Here is a 19,607-nt window from a genome sequence, read left to right as displayed (position 1 = left end):
CTCACATTCCTCCCCACAGAGAAGAAAGCCAAGTCTTTACCCACAGGGTGAGGTAGGTGTGTGGGTACATGCCTTGAGAGACAGAGAGAAAGGATGCGTGCACAATGGAGTGGTGCTTGCTAAGGGCCCCATCTGTATCTGCTCCTGGCTGGACACCCATAGTTCACAGACCAAGATCCCTACAGGTATCTCTGGAAGAAGACAACCTGCCTCTCAGTCCAACTCAGGCTATTCCATGTACAGGCAGGGCTCTTACCACACACTCATATGCATACATGCACACCCAGAACCCCTGGCTCCCCTCTTGGTTCTCACCTCCGTGTAGGCCTGGGTCACCTGCTCATACAAGGACTGGTGGTGGTGGATTGCCAGCTCCAGGTCCTGCATCTCAGACGGCAGGCCGCCTTCACTGCACATCTTGCACCAAGCGTCTACTCCTGACAAGAACTGAAAGGAGATGCCAGGTGAGTGAGAGTGGGAACACTGGGATGGGGATGCCTGGGTTATGTAGAGAGGGTTAGACACCCTGGGAACGAGCACAGGGACTTCCACTGGTCTTCAGAGACCATCACAGCAGGCACAGCTTTTTCCTTTAATTGGCCAAACACTAACCCCTAGAAAGATGAAGGCCAAGCCAGGTAGCTGTTTGGGAAGTGTAGTTTCCACAGAGAGGTTTATCATACAACTGTGGGGCCAGACAAGTCATCTGAAGACTTGCCAGGTTACACAACAAATGCAAGGTACAGGTGTGGGAACCGCTCGCTACAGCCCACATATACACCGGAGCCTCTTGCTCTGTGCACACCCACAGGCACCCAATAGGGACTGCGTGCAATGTAATGATAGGCCTCCATACTTAAGCTCTGTGTGCACACTGAGTGGTGAAGAGAAGCAGAGAACACCTCCTGCAGGTCTACCAGGAACCTGTGGCACTCTGCAGAGACTGTCCCCACAGGGGATGAAGACTAAGACTCAACAGACTCCCACTTGGGTCAGATTCCTGCAGGTGGGAGCAGGAAGAACAGTGTAGGGGAACAGACTGTGCTGTGTCTACAGTGACAATGGCTCCTGGGATGCGATATATAGACACATATCTTAACAGACATCAAATTACTTAAAAATTAAAATTAACAACTGTGGAAGACGATGGGTCTCCATGCACAAAAGGATGAGCTATCTGAAATCACTCAGATTTATTGGGTGGAAAAATACACCTTTAAAATGCAAATAATTCTTCACCCAACAGTCTGGAATGGTTCTGTCTGTGATTCCCTGCGCCTGGGTGCACAGCTCCATTTAAATTAATTGCCTAAATACCTTTTTATCTCATTGCCTAGAATAGCCCATAGGAGGACAATAAAGAGCTGCCTAAATAAACGCAAAGAAAAAATAGTCTTGAATCAGTTTTTTTTTCCTCCCCAGCTGAAAAAAAAAAAAGCATGGTTTATGAATTTCCCTGAAGGACTGATAATACCCAAGGAAATCACATTAAAAAATAGATACAAATAAAATTGCTTCGGATCCAAACCAATCCAAGTCAGAAAATATCAAATAAAATTTAACTCCTTCGTTTCCTCTCAGCTCTGGCATTCCATTCTCTTCTGCAACTACTCAGCTGCTTGACTTGGTGTCACTGTCAGCTTCAGCCCCTGGCTGTTAAGGTTGATTTTCCATCCTGTATATCTTTGGACCCATTAGGCCATTTCTCAGAAATTCTGGAAAAGTGCCCAGGTGCCATCCAGCATCAGACTGCTGGTACTTGCTGACATCTCAGAAGCTTCTTTGCTGAGTTATTGCTCCTCCAATAACCACCTTACAGAGGAACTCACAAGAAACTTGACATTCTTGTATCAACTGTGTGGGGAGCAGCTCTTCCAGGTCCATGGGATTTCTTTGAAATATTCTAACAGGAGTCCTAGCTCCGGACAATGGTCAGCTTGAGGAGAGAAGGCCAGAGACAGAGGGAAATAATGCCTTCCTTGCCAATCCAGATAAATCTTGAATAAAGTGTGAAGGGATAGTGCTGAAGAATAGGAGATTATACCTCAGTATCCTCAAGGTCCTAAAAATGGAGTGGTCACTATCAATCACTACTTTAAAAGGAAAGGTATGACTAGATTGCTCTCAAAGTGTAGGGCTATGCTTGATGTGTGACTCAAGTATTTATTTCAGTGATAGGAAGGTTGTAGGTGGAAATAAACAGGCAGAGAAATTTAAAAGATACCAGGATAGTGTATAGAGTGAATACTCATGGTAGTAATGTCTGCTATCTTGTACACACTAGGTATCTTATATATTCCATCTGCACTGTCATATCCTTATAACAGCCCTATGAGGCTCATGATCACCACATTAGAGGAGAAAACAAGCTCAGAATGGTGAGGTGATTCACCTAAGAGTTAATGAATAGTGGACTAGGGTTAGAAGGCACAGGTCTGGCCTCTAAGTCTAGACTTTTCCAATTATCCTATATTGCCTTCTCTGTTAAAATAGAAGGAGAGTTCAAGGTATAACCATGTGTCTCAGGCTCTTTGATCTGTGAGTTACCCAAATGTGATACCAAGAAACAAACTCAGGTTAAGACCATAGGCTTTGATGTTAGACACACCTGAGCTGAAATCTCAGTGACCTCATAGATTGTGTGATTTTTAACAGGAGTATGTGAGCAAACATTTAACAACCAGCATATATATTTATAATTTCATGTAGCCAATGGATTTCCTGTAGGATGTTTTAGTTGAACTCTTTCTTGAATCCAGTCAACCTATGGCTGCAGTGGCAAACTTGTAGAGTTCTGACATTGATAATGCTGAGTGATATTTTCACTTACATTAAAGAGTAAAGTAAAAGTGAAAACACCTAAAGACTTATGTCTGTATTTCACTTGTTCATCATTGATGTTTGTGTCTTCTTTGCCGAATCAAATGATGATTTTTGAAGATAAGAATATCATCTCCTTGATTTTATGTGGTACAATGTAACAACTATAGAAGGGCACATTTTTAAACTAAGTATATATTTTTAAACATTTCTCCCTCATTTTCTTAAGACCCTAGACAATCAACAAAACCATAAATCAAGCCCTGTTTTGCAGCATATGATGCTTCTGTGGTGTAAAACTCCTACCATGATCATTTTAAACTACCAGTGTGATATCATTAAATGTGCAGAGGGAAGAGATGACCATCAGCATGCAGTTGTTTAGGATTCCCCCCCCCCCCAGGGGGAAAAAAGATACAAATAACTTCAAGAACATAGATAATAACTAAACACAGCAAAATAATCAGGAAGTTATGAGTTTTGAATCCTTACTACCTTTGCTTTTAATGAAACATAATTATAAATTTATATAATTTAGTTTTAAGTAGCTCATAAAATTCCTGAAAACTTAATAACTGGCTTTCCATGAGCTGGCCTGAACCAGGCTCCAACATATCACAGGTTCTTAGGCAGGTCACTTAATCTCTCTGAGCTCTAGTGCTCCTTTTTGTTACTAACCTTACTAACATGGGTTAGTAAGGTCACTCACTGGCCAATGCTCAGCCACTTAATAAGTAAATGGCAACTATTTATTTCTACCCATTATGTTGTTATTATCTATAACAAATGCTTCATGTAAATTAATTTCCCCCTGCTCACAGAACTCAGTGATCACTGGACTTTCATCCTTTTGGTCTCTCTGAATGTATACCAAGTAGACAGTCAACACCCACCCTCACCACCACCCCCAACCATAAACTACTTATTTTATGGCTTATTTTTAACTGCTACCTCCTAACAGGATATGGGTCCCTTTTTATTTATTTTTGTTTGTTTTTGTTTTGGGGGGTAGCTGGGATTAAATTTAGGGGAACTCAACCATATCCCCAGCCCTATTTTGGATTTTATTTAGAGACAAAGTCTGAGTTGCTTAGCACCTTGTTTTTGTTGAGGCTGACTTTGAACTCAAGATCCTCCTGCCTTAGCCTCCTGAGATGTTGAGATTACAGGTGTGCACCACTGTACCAGGCCCCCTCTTATTTGTATGTCAAGCAAGGCCACCAAGAGCTAATAGTGTTTCTTTGTAAACACGGAGGCTATGAAAAGGCAGAACACCAGTTACTGCTGCAGCTGTTCAGCAGGGTCTTGGGTGTTTCAAAAAGACAGTAGGGGATTTCTGCAGAGGCGTTTGTGTCCCCACTTGCCATCCATCCCCCACTCCTGTTCTCTTCCCACTTCCAGCATCACCAAAGGTCTCTAGGCCTCACCTGTTCAGCCTTCTGATGGAACACAGCAGACATAGCCAGGATGGTGCTGCGTTCGTCCAAGGCAGCGGCGAAGCTCTTCCATTCCTGGTCTAGCTGCGTAGAGATCTGCTTGATTTGCTGGGAGGCATAATGGCCAGCCTCAGAGAGGCGGGAAGCCACAGACATGATGCGGTTGATATTGACATAGGCATTCTGGGAAGCAAAGGAGAGTGGATGTTTAGTGGGGCAGGCTGAGAAGATATCCACTGGGCACTTGTGGGGTGGGTATGTTTTGGGAGGAGGAGGCTACCCAAAACAAAAAGTTTAAGAGAGGCTGATATCAGCCATACTGGTGTAACCATTGTGGGTCCAAGGGAAGTTATTCTCTATACTATAAAATCTTGGTAGATGGCGGCGACAGTAGCTGAGACTTCTCCTTCTGGAGAACCAGCACAGATTTTGTGCCAATTATTAATGCACATTAATGCATGGAATATCTTATGTGATCCTCACATCGAAAAGGTCACTCTAGGGGGATGGCACAATTCAAGAGCACTCTTTGAAAATAAATGGTTCAGACTAGGGTTTAAGCTGAAGGAGGCAAAGACATCTCTCTTACTCAGGAGAGAGATGTACCCAGGACATTACCACCACCTACAACACGGCAGCGGTGCTCACCAAAGACAGCACACGAGACATGATGATTCTACATCTTTCTGTAACAGACCAAAGATGCCTCTCCCATCCTCCATCTCCACCCCACCCCCTACTACCTCTGCCAGAAGAGCTGAGTCACTGGCCACCAGTCAGGGTGTACATAAATACAGCATGTGGAGCCACATTTTTCCATGATAAAAATAAGGTCTGTGGACCCCCTTATCACTGCTTGACTTGGGAACACTTCTCCACCTGATCCCAGATGGCATCTGTGGTTACTCCAAAGAGCACTTACAGGGACTCTCTTGACCCTTTGTCTCCTTCTGTCTTGTGTTTTGTTTACATTCATCCTCATCTTTACTTGCCAATTAAAAATTCATGAACATATGCATTGTTTCCTACCAGACCAGCAAAAAAACCCTCCAGGAAGGAACAAGACAAACCCCCCACAAACATAAGACAGTAGCGATTCCGGTTATTTTTAACTGCTACCTCCTATTTAATCGTCTGAAGTGTCAAAACAATCAAGTAATATTGTGGCATCCACAGGGAGCTTCTCTGAATCACACCATGTCTGCCTGAGGAAGGGCCAGGGAAGCAAGTTATTCACACACCTTCACTCTTTGTTATAAATCTTCTCAAATGATAATAAATATTCTTCAGCAACAGCATTTTCTCTAGGCTCTATTAGCTCAGGTATAGTTCATTAATACTGGGGAGGCTTAATGAAGGTTCTTTATTTTCCTCTCCTACTTCCCTCATGGTCCCCATTCATCTCAGCTGTCCCCAGCCTCCAAGCACTCCATCCCAAACCTGGGCCGGGTTGACAAGGTCTCGCTTAATCTAAAAGTTCTCTGTGGAAGCTTAAGAGGTTAAGTGAGGTACTTAAACACAAATCCATCCTGAAGTCTAATGACCCCTGTGTGCCATCTCTGTTTTTAGTCTGGTGTGAGACCTTCCACACACACAGCGTGTTTCTGTAACAGAGCTAGAATATTACTGACCGACATTATGTGAAATAACTACCCTTCAAAGACTAGGAGTCATTATCAGCCCTATTTCTGAGTTAGAACATAAACTCTTCTGAAAATTAAACTCTATTTATAGAACTGACAGAGAAAAAACACTGTACTTAGAAATAGAAGAGGGAAAGAGAAAAAAAAAAGCATGTACTGATTTTAATAGTTTTACCTTCTAGAGGAATAACATTGAACCCCTTCCCTCAAATTTCTTGTTTCTATCATTGTCTTAATTTGTGTTTTCCCCAAAGCAGACCTTGAATTAAGAAAAGAATTTGGGGCAGATAGTTGACTTGGGAGGTCACAGAGAAGACTTGTGTATGGGGAGTGAATAAAAGATGTATTGCTTGCTGGGTTCGTGCTCTGAGCAGATGGGGTTCATTCCCTCTGGAGACCTTTTGAGAAACAATAGAACATATTTCTAACCTGTCCGGATGAGGAGAATCTGGGGTATACATGTACTAGGTCCTACTGCTCATCTGCAAATGACCTCCAGGACTGGCTGAATGGTACAGGTGGGGCTTTGAGTCTAATAGAGTTGTCCTCCCTGAATGGGTTAAAATCCTGAACTCTCAACATTTGTCCAGACCTGTCTATGGTGTCCGGTTTTCCTGTCTGGGAGGAAGGACTTATGTACAGCTTTGGCCAGATGGGATGCAAGAAAAGCAATAAGAGGTGCTGGAGTTGTAGCTCAGTGGTAAAGCACTTGCCTAGCATGTGTGAGCACTAGGTTGGATCCTCAGCACCACATAAAAATAAAAAGTAAAAGCATTGTGTCCATATACAACTAAAAAATATATTTAAAAACAATAAAAGCATAGCATTACTCTGTCCCCAGGTGCATCCTTGCCACCTGTTTACATTCTCCTCCTACCCAGGGAACAGAGGGAGGTGAACTTCCTAGCTTTAGAGATGTCCCACTGTGGCTGCCTCCAAAGACTGTTAACAGCTTGTCACTCACTCAAATATTTATGGAGAGTGGGCCAGGCTCTGTGTTGGGAGTGGTGGGAGATCAAAGAGAGTTGAGACAGGATTCCTGCCCACCCACCCCTTTGCCCTCAGGAGCTCACAGCTGAGATTTAGATAAATCCTCAAATAACAATAATTTAAAACAAAATGAAATCAAAGCTTCCACAGAGGTGGAAGCAAGTCACTGTGAGCACTCTGAGGGAAGGGATCTAAGCCACTAGCTGGGATGTTGGGAAGGGGCTTTCTGTGCTTATATGTGCTCACTCAAGGGTATAGGGAGGTGGCTACTCTCCCAGGTTCCCTTCAACTTAAGTCTGTGGTCGCAGATGAACTCTAACAACAAGCAAACAGACCATGTTTACCCTTCATTCTGGAGACCAGCGCAATAAATGCTTTCGTGTTTGCTTACTAGTGGGCAGAGAGATGTCTTACTAAAACTAACAAATAATTATGTTTCACAAAAGAAGTAGAGGTAGCATTCCTCACAATAGAGGGATAGATAGAATGTTGACTCATGCATTTATTGGGTCGTTGTCCCTCCCACCCCATAGCTTCTTTATAGAATATCACAACACCCTGGGGAGTGTCACACTGTCCAAATTCATCAACTTCTTCATGTATTTTTTTTTTAACTGTAGAACCAGAGAGGAATGGCAGATAGATTCTGAACTGCAGTTGTCCCTCAGAATGAGGACAGTCTCAAACTAAATGAGAAGGGAAGAATGGCAGGGAAGGTCTCCAATTACTTAAAAGGAAAGAGCAAGGTCAACAAATGGATAAAGCATGTGAATAAATAGGGGTGCTTAGTTGCTAGGCATAAATGACATTTCGTGGTCTTTGGTCAGTCCATCAAGTAGTTCTGAGTGACTGTTTATGCCTCTGTTAAAGAACATTTGCGAGTCGCTGCTTTTTCAGGGAGTTGTTTGTCCTTGGGATATGGCCAGCAGGAATGGTTATTTTGGCTCTTTTTGGCCTTTCCATCTTCTACCAGCTGCCCCTCTACCCTTTCCAATCAGCCTGGCGCTCTCATTCTTCCCAGTCAGCCTCAAATGCCTTTCCATCAGCAGAGCTGCCCGTCCGTGAAGGGCATCAAGCCACTGGGCCGGGAGTCAAGAGACATGAACTCTGGTTCTAGGTCTGGCATTCACTTAAGATGTAGCTGACTCCTCTGTATCTTGGTTTCCTCACCTGTAAAATGGGGTGAGGAAGGAGTGGGGAGGTAGTTTAACTAAGTGATCTCAGAGTAAGCAGTGCCCAGGAGGCAAGGGCAGTAGTTCTGTCTACCCAGAGGTCCACATGCCTCAGCATCTCATCCTGGCTCTGCTCATTGCCCTGAAGTGTGGACACCAAGGCTGGAGCCAGACCCTCTCAGGCTCCAGGTGATCAAGGACTAGCTGCCCTTTCTCTCTCACTCTCCTCAGGCCCTTCCCCTGAGCTAAGCTATTCAGACTAATCACCTTCTCTGGCCAAAAAAAAAAAAAAAAAAAGTAATCTAATAATTCTGCTTTGATGAGCATCTTCTTAAGTCCTGACTTTAAAACTGCTTTATTAAATTTAGATTCCTCATGCATATGTAGTGCTCTTATTATGATTCAAAGTGTGGCATGGCTCAATCTGTAACTATGATCTATCCTGCAGAATGCAAGGCACCTGTAGCATCATCTGCCACATCATCCACCAATCCTACCTCAAAGCCTTTCATCCATCATTTTAATTACAAGCAGGAAAAATAACTAAATTCCAGTAAAATTGTGCTAACTCAAAAACCGCCAGGTATTGTTACTGTGCCCCACTTTTGCTACTTAAAATATTCCCCATTTTCTTGTTTCATTGACAAAGTCACTAACTGGAGATAACAGGAGGGTGGATCCCTTCGCCTAAGGCCTTGCCTCCTGCTGCAATCAACTCAATCAACTTTGCAGAATCTTGATGATAGCTTTCATCCTGCCAAAAGGACTCCCACTTTGAACCTGGTTCCTGGCTTACCCCAACTGGCTAAAAAAAAAAAAATGATGTTACTTGCAAGAAAATGATAACTTTCCATCCATTAAAAACAGCCAATTTTTCTCTGTGAGATTTCATCTGTTGTATAATCTGAAAGAGATACTGGTTCTTCTAGAGACAACTATTTGATACAAGCTACGATTTTGGCAATCTTCAATCTTAAGCATGTTAGGGCCTAATTATAAGAGGTAATTGCCGTGTGTGTGTGTGTGTGTGTGTGTGTGTGTGTGTGTTATTTGAATCTCATTCACTTTTACTCTAAAGTAGGAATGAACTTTACATATATGTGGTCACAGGTCCCCACTTTGAATCAGAAAGTCTTTTTATGAGTCACATGAGATGATATAAAGCACACAGTCAGTTGCCCGGCACATAACCATTACTGCAATGAAAGTCATACCTTTTTTTTTTCATCCAGTACCAACGGACTGGCATTAACTCTCCAGTTTGTACAAAGTATCAGTAAAAGGTATAACAAAAAGAAAAGCTATTCCAACAGATTTTATATCCAAAGTCCCATTGTATTTCACAGAGAGCAGGTCACAATGTCCCCTACTATTCCTGGGACAAGGCCTTTTCTACAGGATCTGCCACACAGTCCTACAGTTGTCAGAGCTGCCCTAGCTGCCTGGCAGGCTCCTGCCCTACTTAACCATGTACCCTCTGCTGGCAGACACCTGTCCTCCAGGAGTTAAGGGCTGGAGCCCTGAATTATCTAAAATGTTTTCCTTAACTCAGATGGATCAGAGAATTCTGAATCAACCAATGACTTGAGTTTTGAGTCATGTTCTTTCAATATCATGTATGTATGTATATATACATACACCTTAAGTTGGAAAAACAGGGGTCTTTGCCTTTTGGTGTAGATTTCTTTTTTTTTTTTATTGGTTGTTCACAACGTTACAAAGCTCTTGACAAATCATATTTCATACATTAGAATCAAGTGGGTTATGAACTCCCATTTTTACCCCAAATACAGATTGCAGAATCACATCGGTTACACATCACATTTTTACATACTGCCATATTAGTGACTGTTGTATTCTGCTACCTTTCCTATCCTCTACTATCCCCCTCCCCTCCCCTCCCATCTTCTCTCTCTACCCCATCTACTGTAATTCATTTCCCTCCATGTTTGTTATCCCATTCCCCTCATAACCTCTTATATGTAATTTTGTATAACAATGAGGGTCTCCCTCCATTTCCATGTGATTTCCCTTTTTTTCTCCCTTTCCCTCCCACCTCATGTCTCTGTTTAATGTTAATCTTTTCTTCCTGCTCTTCCTGCTCTTCCTCCCTGTTCTGTTCTTAGTTGCTCTCATTATATCAAAGATTTCTTTTTTAAAAATTTTGTTTATTTGCAGAATGCATTTTGATTTACTGTACACAAATGCAGCACAACTTTTCATTTCTCTGGTTGTACACAATGAAGTGTCACACCATATGTGCAGTCATACATATACCTAGAGTAATGATGTCCATCTCCTTCTACCATCTTTCCTGCCCCAATGCCCCCTTGGGGTAGACTTCTTGAGGCACTTGCTTGCCTTAGCATGTGTTAACTACATCCAGAACACCCACAAATGGGGACTTCTTGTCTTCATACTAGGGCACTAGACTGCAAAAGGTTGCAGAAACCTATTCCCCGAGCTGAGTGTGAGGCCCTTCATTTTGTGCTGTAGGGACAATGTGGTTTCAAGGCATAGAGAAGTCATCAAAGAGTTGTTCCTTCTCTGCAAGGAATGAGTCCTGAGCACAGGGTTCCAGTTAGTGGGGCTGCAGCTTTTTAAACATTACTATGCAATGAAAATGAAGGTTGTGATCTGTTAGACACCACAGGAGGTGAGGCACAACCACCACCTCAGGGCCGCTTTCCCTAAAGGGGATCCATTCTCTTGACAAGCCCTGAAGACTTTGACTCTCCAAATCCAAAAGCCAAGGGAGGAAGGCCAGGCAAACTAACAGTTGAGGGCCAAAGGTACTCAGCCAAACAAATTCAGGTCAAATGAAAAATAGAATGTTAAGTCAAAATACTACACCCAAAATACATAAAGAGTCTTGCCTCAGCTGAGAAAAACAAGCACACTAGGGACACACACCTAAATGTTATTAGTTATGGAACACTTATATTGTACCAGTTATGCTTGGTGGTGGAAACTTTCCTTTAGGGTCTCATTTCTAGTCACTTGTTTATAGAAAAGTATTTTATTGGGGCTGGGGCTCGGGCTCAGTGGTAGTGCACTTGCCTAGCACTGAGTTCAATTCTCAGCACCACATGCAAAAAAAAAAAAAAAAAAAAAAAAAGTCTATCAACAGCTAAAAATTTAAAATAAAAATTAAAAAAAAGAAAAGTGTTTTCTTTTTTGATTTTCATAATCAGAGGAAAATGTATCCTTAAAACTATACAGATGGGACTCTCCCTCCCCACTGCAGTTAATGGTTAAAACATCATGTGTGCATATGTGATAGGACAAACTCCTACTTTTATCCAACTCATTCTCCCTCCCCACTGCAGTTAATGGTTAAAACATCATGTGTGCATATGTGATATGTTCAAACTCCTACTTTTATCCAACTCATTCTTCCTTTTTTCCCCCCTGCGGTGCTGGGGACCTAACCTAGGGCCTTGTGCATGCTAGACAAGCGATCTACCGCTGAGCTACATCACCAGCCCTCATTTTTCTTACAGAGGCAAAAAGGTTATTTCTGTCCCACCCCCCACATTATAAACGATGCTAGGGGTTTGAAAGTATTTTTATTTTAAAAACCATTATAATGTATCTTTAATATTTTTGGCCAGGTTATACTCCATCAACATTGTATTTACATTTCTCCACCTCTCTTGACTTTGGTAAAGTTTTTATTTATTTTTTTAAGTGAAATACAATTTACAAATCGTGAGAAAGAGGCAGGTTTTAATAAACAAATACTGCTTTTATAAGGGAAGGAATGCCAAATCACTCTAATTAAAGTTTTTTGGAAGCCAAATTCAGGTAACAATGTCATTTTTACAGTTAGCAGGGAAAAAGGGAACCCAGATATTTCTCTTCCTTCCTTCCTTCCTTCCCTTTTTATTTTCTCTCTCAACCTACAGAAGCTCTTTTATTTCCTCCTCATTATTATTGAGATTAAACTCTAGTTATAGTAAACAATATTAAGGGAAGTCTGCAGGAGGAGAGTCATAAAAGCTCATCCTGGCAGTGTGTGAAGGGAGAGGAGGGCAGTTTGCTGCTGGTCACTGTCACCCCACGATTCTACTACTGCCTGCTGCCTATATGCCCATGAATTTAGAATAAAGCCAAGAAAAGTATACAGGGTGGATTATCTGAGATTTTTAAAAGAGCAACATATCACAATTTTTACTTTTATGTTACATGTTCTTAAAAGTAGTCACTTTAAAAAGCTGGGCACCAAATCCCCCACATCCTGCCATTGTTTACGCACACCGAATCAAAATTCATCATAGAAACTGAGATACTCTGAGAAGGACATTAGGTATTTTTAACAGATTGATATAACCATGCAGATCCTGGTCTTGGGGCAGCTAAGATGTGGCACCAGGTCCATTGGGCGGGGTGGAGGGGGTCCAAAAATGTTTTTCAGCAGTATCTTCTTTATTTTATAAGACTGAACTTGTACTTATCTTTTGTTACCTTCAAAATAAGCTCTTTCTCAAAAGATGAAAAATTCTCTTCTCTGGTGATAGTTGAGAGAATGTGCTTTGGGTTTTAATGAAATTCTAAATTTGGATCAAGAGCAGCATCTGTATACTATGCCACCCCAAAGGGGAAGCACCCTAATGCTTAGGATGTTATTGCACATTGTGCTCCTTGTGCTGAGGCCCCCCTAGGCTTACTTGAGGCCAGTCGTCAGGGTCACCTCCTTGCTCCCCAGTCAACTTTCTTCCCTGAAGTGGCATTTTAGGTTTCCCTTATCCCAAAGGCAGCTTTTCTCTTAGCAGATTGCCGAAACAGCTCTGTTTTAAATTCCTCCCTGGACTTTGGTGGAACTTGCTAGGCTCCCTCTTAGTTGTCATCAGAGACCACAGAGCTTCCCAGGCATGAACACGTAAGCGAGTAAACACAGGCCAGGTCTGTGAGGCAGAGCTCAGCTCCTCCATTCATATGCAACCTGGATAAAGCGGGGCTCTCTAACCCATATATTTTTAAAATCCACCTATCAGGTACTTAAAAACCTTGTTTGTTAAATCAATCAAGTGATGTGTTCAAAGCCACAAAGAAAGAAGCCAACGGAACAGAACCCAGGCCTCTTACTCCCTACTCTGGCTCACCCCTCTGCTTATTGTTACTTTTTTCTAGTGCCCTATAGCTTATTTGTAAATTTTGTCATACTCAAAAAAAAAAAAAAAAAAAAGAGCTTTGAGGAGAAGTATTTGAGGTTTTCCCATATAACTTCCAGAGGCTTTGTGAGTAACATTCAATATCAGCAAGAATAAAGAGATTGTGCCAAAGCGACAGAGAAAGCTCAGGCTCACCTTTCTCCAGCTGAATAATACCATATGTATTACTTACATCTTTGCTAGTCCCAAGCCCACTTTGGGTCCTAAAGCTGTTAAAGAATCAGCTTATGATTAATTAGTTTAACATTACCATGTAAACCTGCTGATCCCACCTCAAAACATATGGGCACTAGGATGGTAACATCTGGAGTAAGAACTGTCCATGCTTGAAACCATACTACAACAGGGATGGGATGAGCTCGAAATGAAACTTCCAACTTCTGCTTCCCACAAACAACAGTGCCCTCTTGGGTAGGTGGGGAGGTGGCAAACAGGGCAGCTGATGGATGATTATCTGGTCAAGTCTGGATGAACAGTAGGTCAAACCATGTGGAAGCCATCTGTCACTGTTGGACAGAGAGAGGAAAGGAGCAGGAACAGGTCCAGTGCTCAGCAAAGATAACATTGGCCCATGAGTCCTTCTGTCCCTCTGGCCTGGCTGGCAGTAGTGATGTTTCCTCCAGCAATTGCTTCACAAACCATTAAGCAGCCATGAAAACAAGCGCCTGGCCATATGTTCAAGAGCCATAGAAACCCAGGAGCAGGTTTAAGGAAAAGAGAAACCACCCTCCTATCTCTCCTTCCTCAGCTCTGAGTAGAGCCTCCTTGCAGGGATGGATGTCTTTATGTGAGGCGTCACTGCGAGATTGAAATGGTAGAGAAGGGTGGGTACACCTGGAATTAAACATAGGGACACCAGTGGGGAAAGTGACAGGGAGCAACACAGCTCTCTGGGTTGAGATGGTTAATTTTAGGCTGCCTTTAAGGTTGAAATCTGGAGATAAAAGACTTCAGGAAAATGCATTTGTCAGGATTTTATTCCCCAGCACTTTCCTATACAGGTCCTGACCACCCCAAACTGTCTTCAGCCATAGTATCACCTGTGAGCTGGGCAGCAATGCAGAATCCCAGGCCCCTCCCCTACCTTCTGAATCAAATCTGCATTTTAACAAGACTGTTCCAGGTGGCAAATATGCACATAAATGTCTGCGAAATTCAGTAGCTTGGAACTCTGAGGAGATGCCCCAAATAAGAATGACTTTTTCTAGCACTCAAGACCCTGACAAAAATAAACAGCAGACACTGGCCAAATATAACATTGTGCCAAATCTTGTATTTAAAATGCAGGACCACTTTTCATCTTTATCCCTCCTTTTCAGATGAAGTGATCGGGTTCTGAGGAATTTCATTACTTTGCCCAAGATCACATAGTGAGGAAGGAAATATGGAGCTACAGTTAGCACCTAATGCCCATGCTCTTACCCAACAGAATGCTTTACTTTGCCTTAAATGTGAATGCTGTTGGGCTAGCCGAGGATGTTCTTCAAGGGAGAGGGGAGATGAGGAAGAGAAATTTCTCTCAGAGGGGCTGAGGTGGTGGCTCAGTGGTAGAGCACTTGCCTGGCATGTGTGAGGCACTGCGTTCAATTCTCAGCACTGTATATAAATAAATAAAAAGTCCATTGACAACTAAAAAATATTTTTTAAAATTTCTCCCAGAGATTTAAGAAATCGTACCCAAAAGAAACAGGGTCTCCGGAGAGAGAAATCAAGAAAAATGTCTCCATCTCTGAAGCTTCCCCAATGAGCCCTTGATTTAATACCTCAGCACTGACATGGACAGAGGTTCAGCAAGAGGACTTCTCCTCCTCTCCACCTTCAAACCTGAGGCTAGTCATTCTCGAGAACAGGTATTTATCCACAAGAACCACAAGAAAGCTCAAGCAAATCTTTTCCCTTTTAATCAACATCTAGCATTATTGCCTCAGTCTTAAATCTGCTATGTATTTATTCATCTATCCAGTCAACAATGCAAGTCATGGTACAAACAGGGGACAAGACACAAAATTCCTAGGCTCATGGAGCTTCTGTGTTAGTAGGCAAGTCAGATGACAAGTTACTAAAGATTTACTATATATTTATTTCAGTGCTGTATAAAATACAGGTGGGAAAAGGGTAGAGTGTGATGGAGCTGAGGAGGGCAACATAAAATCAAGAAGCAAGGGAAGGCTTCTCTGAGGGGGACCTGTGACTTGTTCCTAAATGAAGTGAGATAGGGAACCACGTGGCCGCCTGGAGAAGAGGCTCCAGGTACAGGGCGCAGCAGGGCAAAGGCCACGAAGTAGGAATGTCTTTGGTGGATCAAGAAACAGCCAGAAGCTGTAACTGGGGTAGATGAGTAAGTTTTAGAGGATAAGAGAGGTCACTGGGGCCCACAATAAGTAGTCCCCAGGAATCCATGGCAAATTATTTGAGCTATTATCCTGCAAAGGGTGGGAAAATATTAAAGCACCGTTAGCAGAGGAGTGACAGGGTGTGATGTACTCTACCTTTTGGCAGGATCCCTTGGGCTGTTGTGTTGAGAATGGATGGTAAAGGAGCAAATGTGGAAGCAGGGAGACCAGGGAGGAGATACTGGTGATAGCATTTTGGACTAGGGTGGTAGCCACAGAAGCAGTGGCAAGTGGCCAGATTTTAGATATATTTTTAGGGGAGAACTGACAGGACTTGCTGAAGGAAATCCATTAGCTCTTCCTCCTTTCCAGACTCCAGGCTGTCATGAACTCTGACCTCTGCTCTTTGTATTTGCCCACCTTGTCTTGACCTCTTACATAACTTGAATTTCCTGATTTGCAAACTCATCTGCATGTCCATGATCAATCTCTGTCCTTCATCTGGGGCTCCTGGTCAGCTACTACTCATGTCCTAGAATAGAATTTGCAACATTACTGATGCTTAATACTATCCATACTTTGTATATGTGCCCTGCTTTAAGTTTAAGACCTTTAATGTGCATCATCTCCTCTTGCATTAGGTTTTATGGACCATTTCATGCCTTTCATTCAATTCCAGGAGTCCTCAAAGAAGAGGCATGTGTCAATTCTGGCTGGATTTCAGACAAATTAACTCCTTGGCAGCTGCAGACCTGGCAGTGAGCAGGCATCCCTATAGATTAGTATGTGTAAGCCTGTGTGTGGGTAAGCTGAGCTATGAGACTCACGAAGCAAACACAGGGAAGGCACACAAATAATCTGGGGCAAGAAACCTGCTAATAGACAGCTCCAGAGGGCAGTGGATAGAAGCCAGGAAAGATGTACTAGGGATGTGGGCAGAGAACCAGGAATGAAGGAAAAGGGAAGGGAAATCTGAGGGTAGGAGGTAGTAAACAATCAAGAGAGAAGGCTGATCCTGGCCAGTACCAACCATGAGTCAGAAGTCTGAGTCTTCAGCCAAGCCCTGAGGGTGAGATTTTCAGAGGGGACCCAGGCCAGATGACTGACAGCAGGTAAGGGAAGCGCCAGCACTGAGAATCCTTTGCCTAAGGCCAGAAGCTTCCCTGTGTTTCCTATTTGAACGGGATCCAATCCCCAAACATGGCTGATTAGAGATTGGCAGGTAAAGGCAAATGGAATATCTGGAAGGGTTGGATGAGGAGCAAGGAGTAGGGAGCAAAGATAGACTAGCACTCTCCCTCCCTGGATATTCCTGACATCAAAGGGAGGTCCTCACCCTCCAACTCCACAGGTTAATTATCAGCTTTATAGTTTGATCCCAGGGCTAATTCACTTGGCTTATTTTCTTCATCTTAGACCAGTGACTCTCAAACTGGTTCTCAACCTCGTACAGATTTCCTGGGTCCCACCACAGTACAGTTAAACTGGATTCTAGTGCAATAGGCCCCAGATGGGGTATTTCTTTTAAAGCTCCCACATGACTCTAGTGGGCAGCCAGAGTGGAAGCCTGCTTTCTTACACACATGTGCCAGCCTCATTAGAGCTGAGCAAAGAGCCCTCCCTCCTCCTCCTTCTCTTCCTCGTCCTCAGGTCTAGTTTAATGTAGATGATGGTACCAAGAGCAAAATTCATAAATTAGGATCCTAAGCAGATGAAAAAATAAAATCTCATCCTCCAACTGAGTTGAAAAAAAGGGATATTCCATCCACAAAGTTGTTTGTGAAGATACAAACACTACATCCTGTTCAAGTTGATTTGTAAGAACAGGGCTGGCTGATGCGTGCAGTACTTTGCAAATCACAGATTTTCCTAGAAGGCTGGCCTTAGGGACCCTAGTGTTAACAGCAACCACTGGACACATTTTTTCTTGGCAGAAAAGAGCACTTAGTAGTGGCATTACCCAACTTTAGGATCAGAATCTCAGAAACAAGGATATTCAGGGTGAAACTTGAAAGACTGTGTAGGCCAGTAGTTTATGGACACTAGTGTGTGTCTCTTATAGACTTCATAAGCACCCTATCTCTCAGACCCATTCCTAATGAACCAGTGCTCTTCTTCACCTTCTTCTGGTGGGCATGTGGCTTCTGCTCGAGTTATGTCTTATGAGCTCCTCAAATTAAAGGTCCTACCTGACCAGTTCTACATCTGTGCTGCCCAAATTTTGTGGTGATCTCAATATGCTTATTCATTCAAAAAGTATTTATCAAACACCTACTAGATGCCAGGAATTTTTATAGGTCTTGGGGATACTGCTGTGAATGAAATGGGCAAAGCTCCACCCTTAGGAGTTTATAGTCCAGTGGAACAAATTCTGTTTGCCTTAGGTACATGAATTTGAGAGTGGTTAAATTGCAAGTTCCCCCCAAAATAGCTTTGTGTCTTGTGAGTCCTGTGTTCTCAGTGTGCATCAAAGGGCACTGAGAATAAAAACAATGAAATTTTGTCAAATATACAAATGAGTGAATGCCTTTAGTGTTGGTGGCCACACTCTGCCATGGCCATTCTCCTTAGCCATTAAAAAAGTTATATCTTCAGTCTAAAGGGGACCCACTTACAAAATGCTCATTCTCCATTTGTCTTTCTTTATTCTTTTAACAACTTTTCATGTTTACATGATCAACTCAAGTAAAGAATACAACTCAATGGTTTTTAGCATAGTAGTATTTAGAATACAGGTATGTGCAACCAACACCACAATTTTAAAACATTTTCATTGAAGAATGATGGAATTTCCCAGAAACTATGGGACACCATAAAGGCAGTTCTAAGAGCAAAGTTTATAACTCTGAGTTAAGAAATGTAAGAAATATAGGAGGGCTGGGGATATAGCTCAGTTGGTAGAGTGCTTGCCTACCATGTACAAGGCCCTGGGTTCAATCCCTGGCCTCAGAAAGAAAGAAAGAAAGAAAGAAAGAAAGAAAGAAAGAAAGAAAGAAAGAAAGAAAGAAAATATAGGTAGATGGGCTTGGGTTGTGGCTCAGCGGTAGAGTGATCACCTAGCACGTGTGAGGCACTGGGTTCGATTCTCAGCAACACATAAAAATAAATGGAAAAAAAAAAGGTATTGTGTCCAACTACAATTAAAAAAAAATAGGAAGATCCCAAATAAAAAACCCAATGATATATCTCAAGGACCACTTAGGGAAGGAAATAATTAAGATCAAAGCCAAAAATCAACGAAATAAAGAATTTCGAAAACCCATAAAGGATCAATGAAAGAAGAGTTGGTTCTTAGGAAAGAGGAACAAGATTGACAAATCCTTAGGCAAACTAACTGAAAGAAAGAGAGAAGAATCAAATTAACAAAATTAGAGACAGACATCAGAGGAATCCAGGGGATCACTGAGGACTAGCTTATACTGCAGTATAAGCTTCTGGGAAAACTGAGAAGAAATGGATACATTTCTAGACACATATGACCTGCTAAATCTGGACCAAGAGGTCTCAGAAAACCTAAACAGACCAATAGGAAGCAATATGATAGAAATAGTAATAAAAAGCCTTCCCACAAAGAAAACCCCAGAACCAGATAAATTTTCAGCTGAATTCTATCAGACCTTTGAAAAAGAACTAAGACCAATCCTCCTTAAATTACTTCATGAAACAAAAAAGAGTGGAACACTTCCAAATTCATTCCTTAAAGTTAGTACCACCCAGATACCCAAACCAGATAAGGACACACCAAGGAAAAGAAAACTATAGGCGAAAATCCCAGATGAACTTTAATGCAAAAATTCTTAATAAAATACCAGAAAGTTGCATCCAACAATGTATTAAGAAGACTATACATTATGACCAAGTTGGTTTCATTCCAGAGATGCAAGGATGTTTTAATATACACAAATCAACAAATATAATTCATCACATAAATAGAATTAATGACAAAAATCACATAAGTCATCTTGATCAATGCAGGAAAAGCCTTTGACAAAATTCAGCATCCATTAATGATAAAAACACTGAAGAAACCAGGGATAAA

At 42.2% G+C, this 19,607-nt stretch overlaps 1 protein-coding gene across 6 annotated transcripts in view; it reads right to left on the bottom strand.

The window, feature by feature from the left end:
* The window catches only part of KALRN (kalirin RhoGEF kinase), a 662,170-nt gene that overhangs the window by 373,360 nt on the left and 269,203 nt on the right, over positions 1-19,607 (bottom strand). For all 6 annotated transcript variants that reach the window (XM_081301760.1, XM_081301761.1, XM_081301757.1 and 3 more), the window contains exons 7-8: positions 4,248-4,439; positions 316-447 (exon numbers count right to left, since the gene is read on the bottom strand). In XM_081301760.1, coding sequence (XP_081157886.1) covers positions 316-447; positions 4,248-4,439 — 324 coding nt within the window. The remainder of the gene's footprint in view (positions 1-315; positions 448-4,247; positions 4,440-19,607) is intronic.

The sequence above is a fragment of the Spermophilus citellus genome (genome assembly GCF_964194105.1).
Source record: "Spermophilus citellus genome assembly, chromosome: 7".
NCBI classification, from domain to species: domain Eukaryota; kingdom Metazoa; phylum Chordata; class Mammalia; order Rodentia; family Sciuridae; genus Spermophilus; species Spermophilus citellus.
The sequence above is the reverse complement of the archived record's forward strand: the minus strand, read 5'-3'. Positions and strand labels throughout refer to the sequence as shown.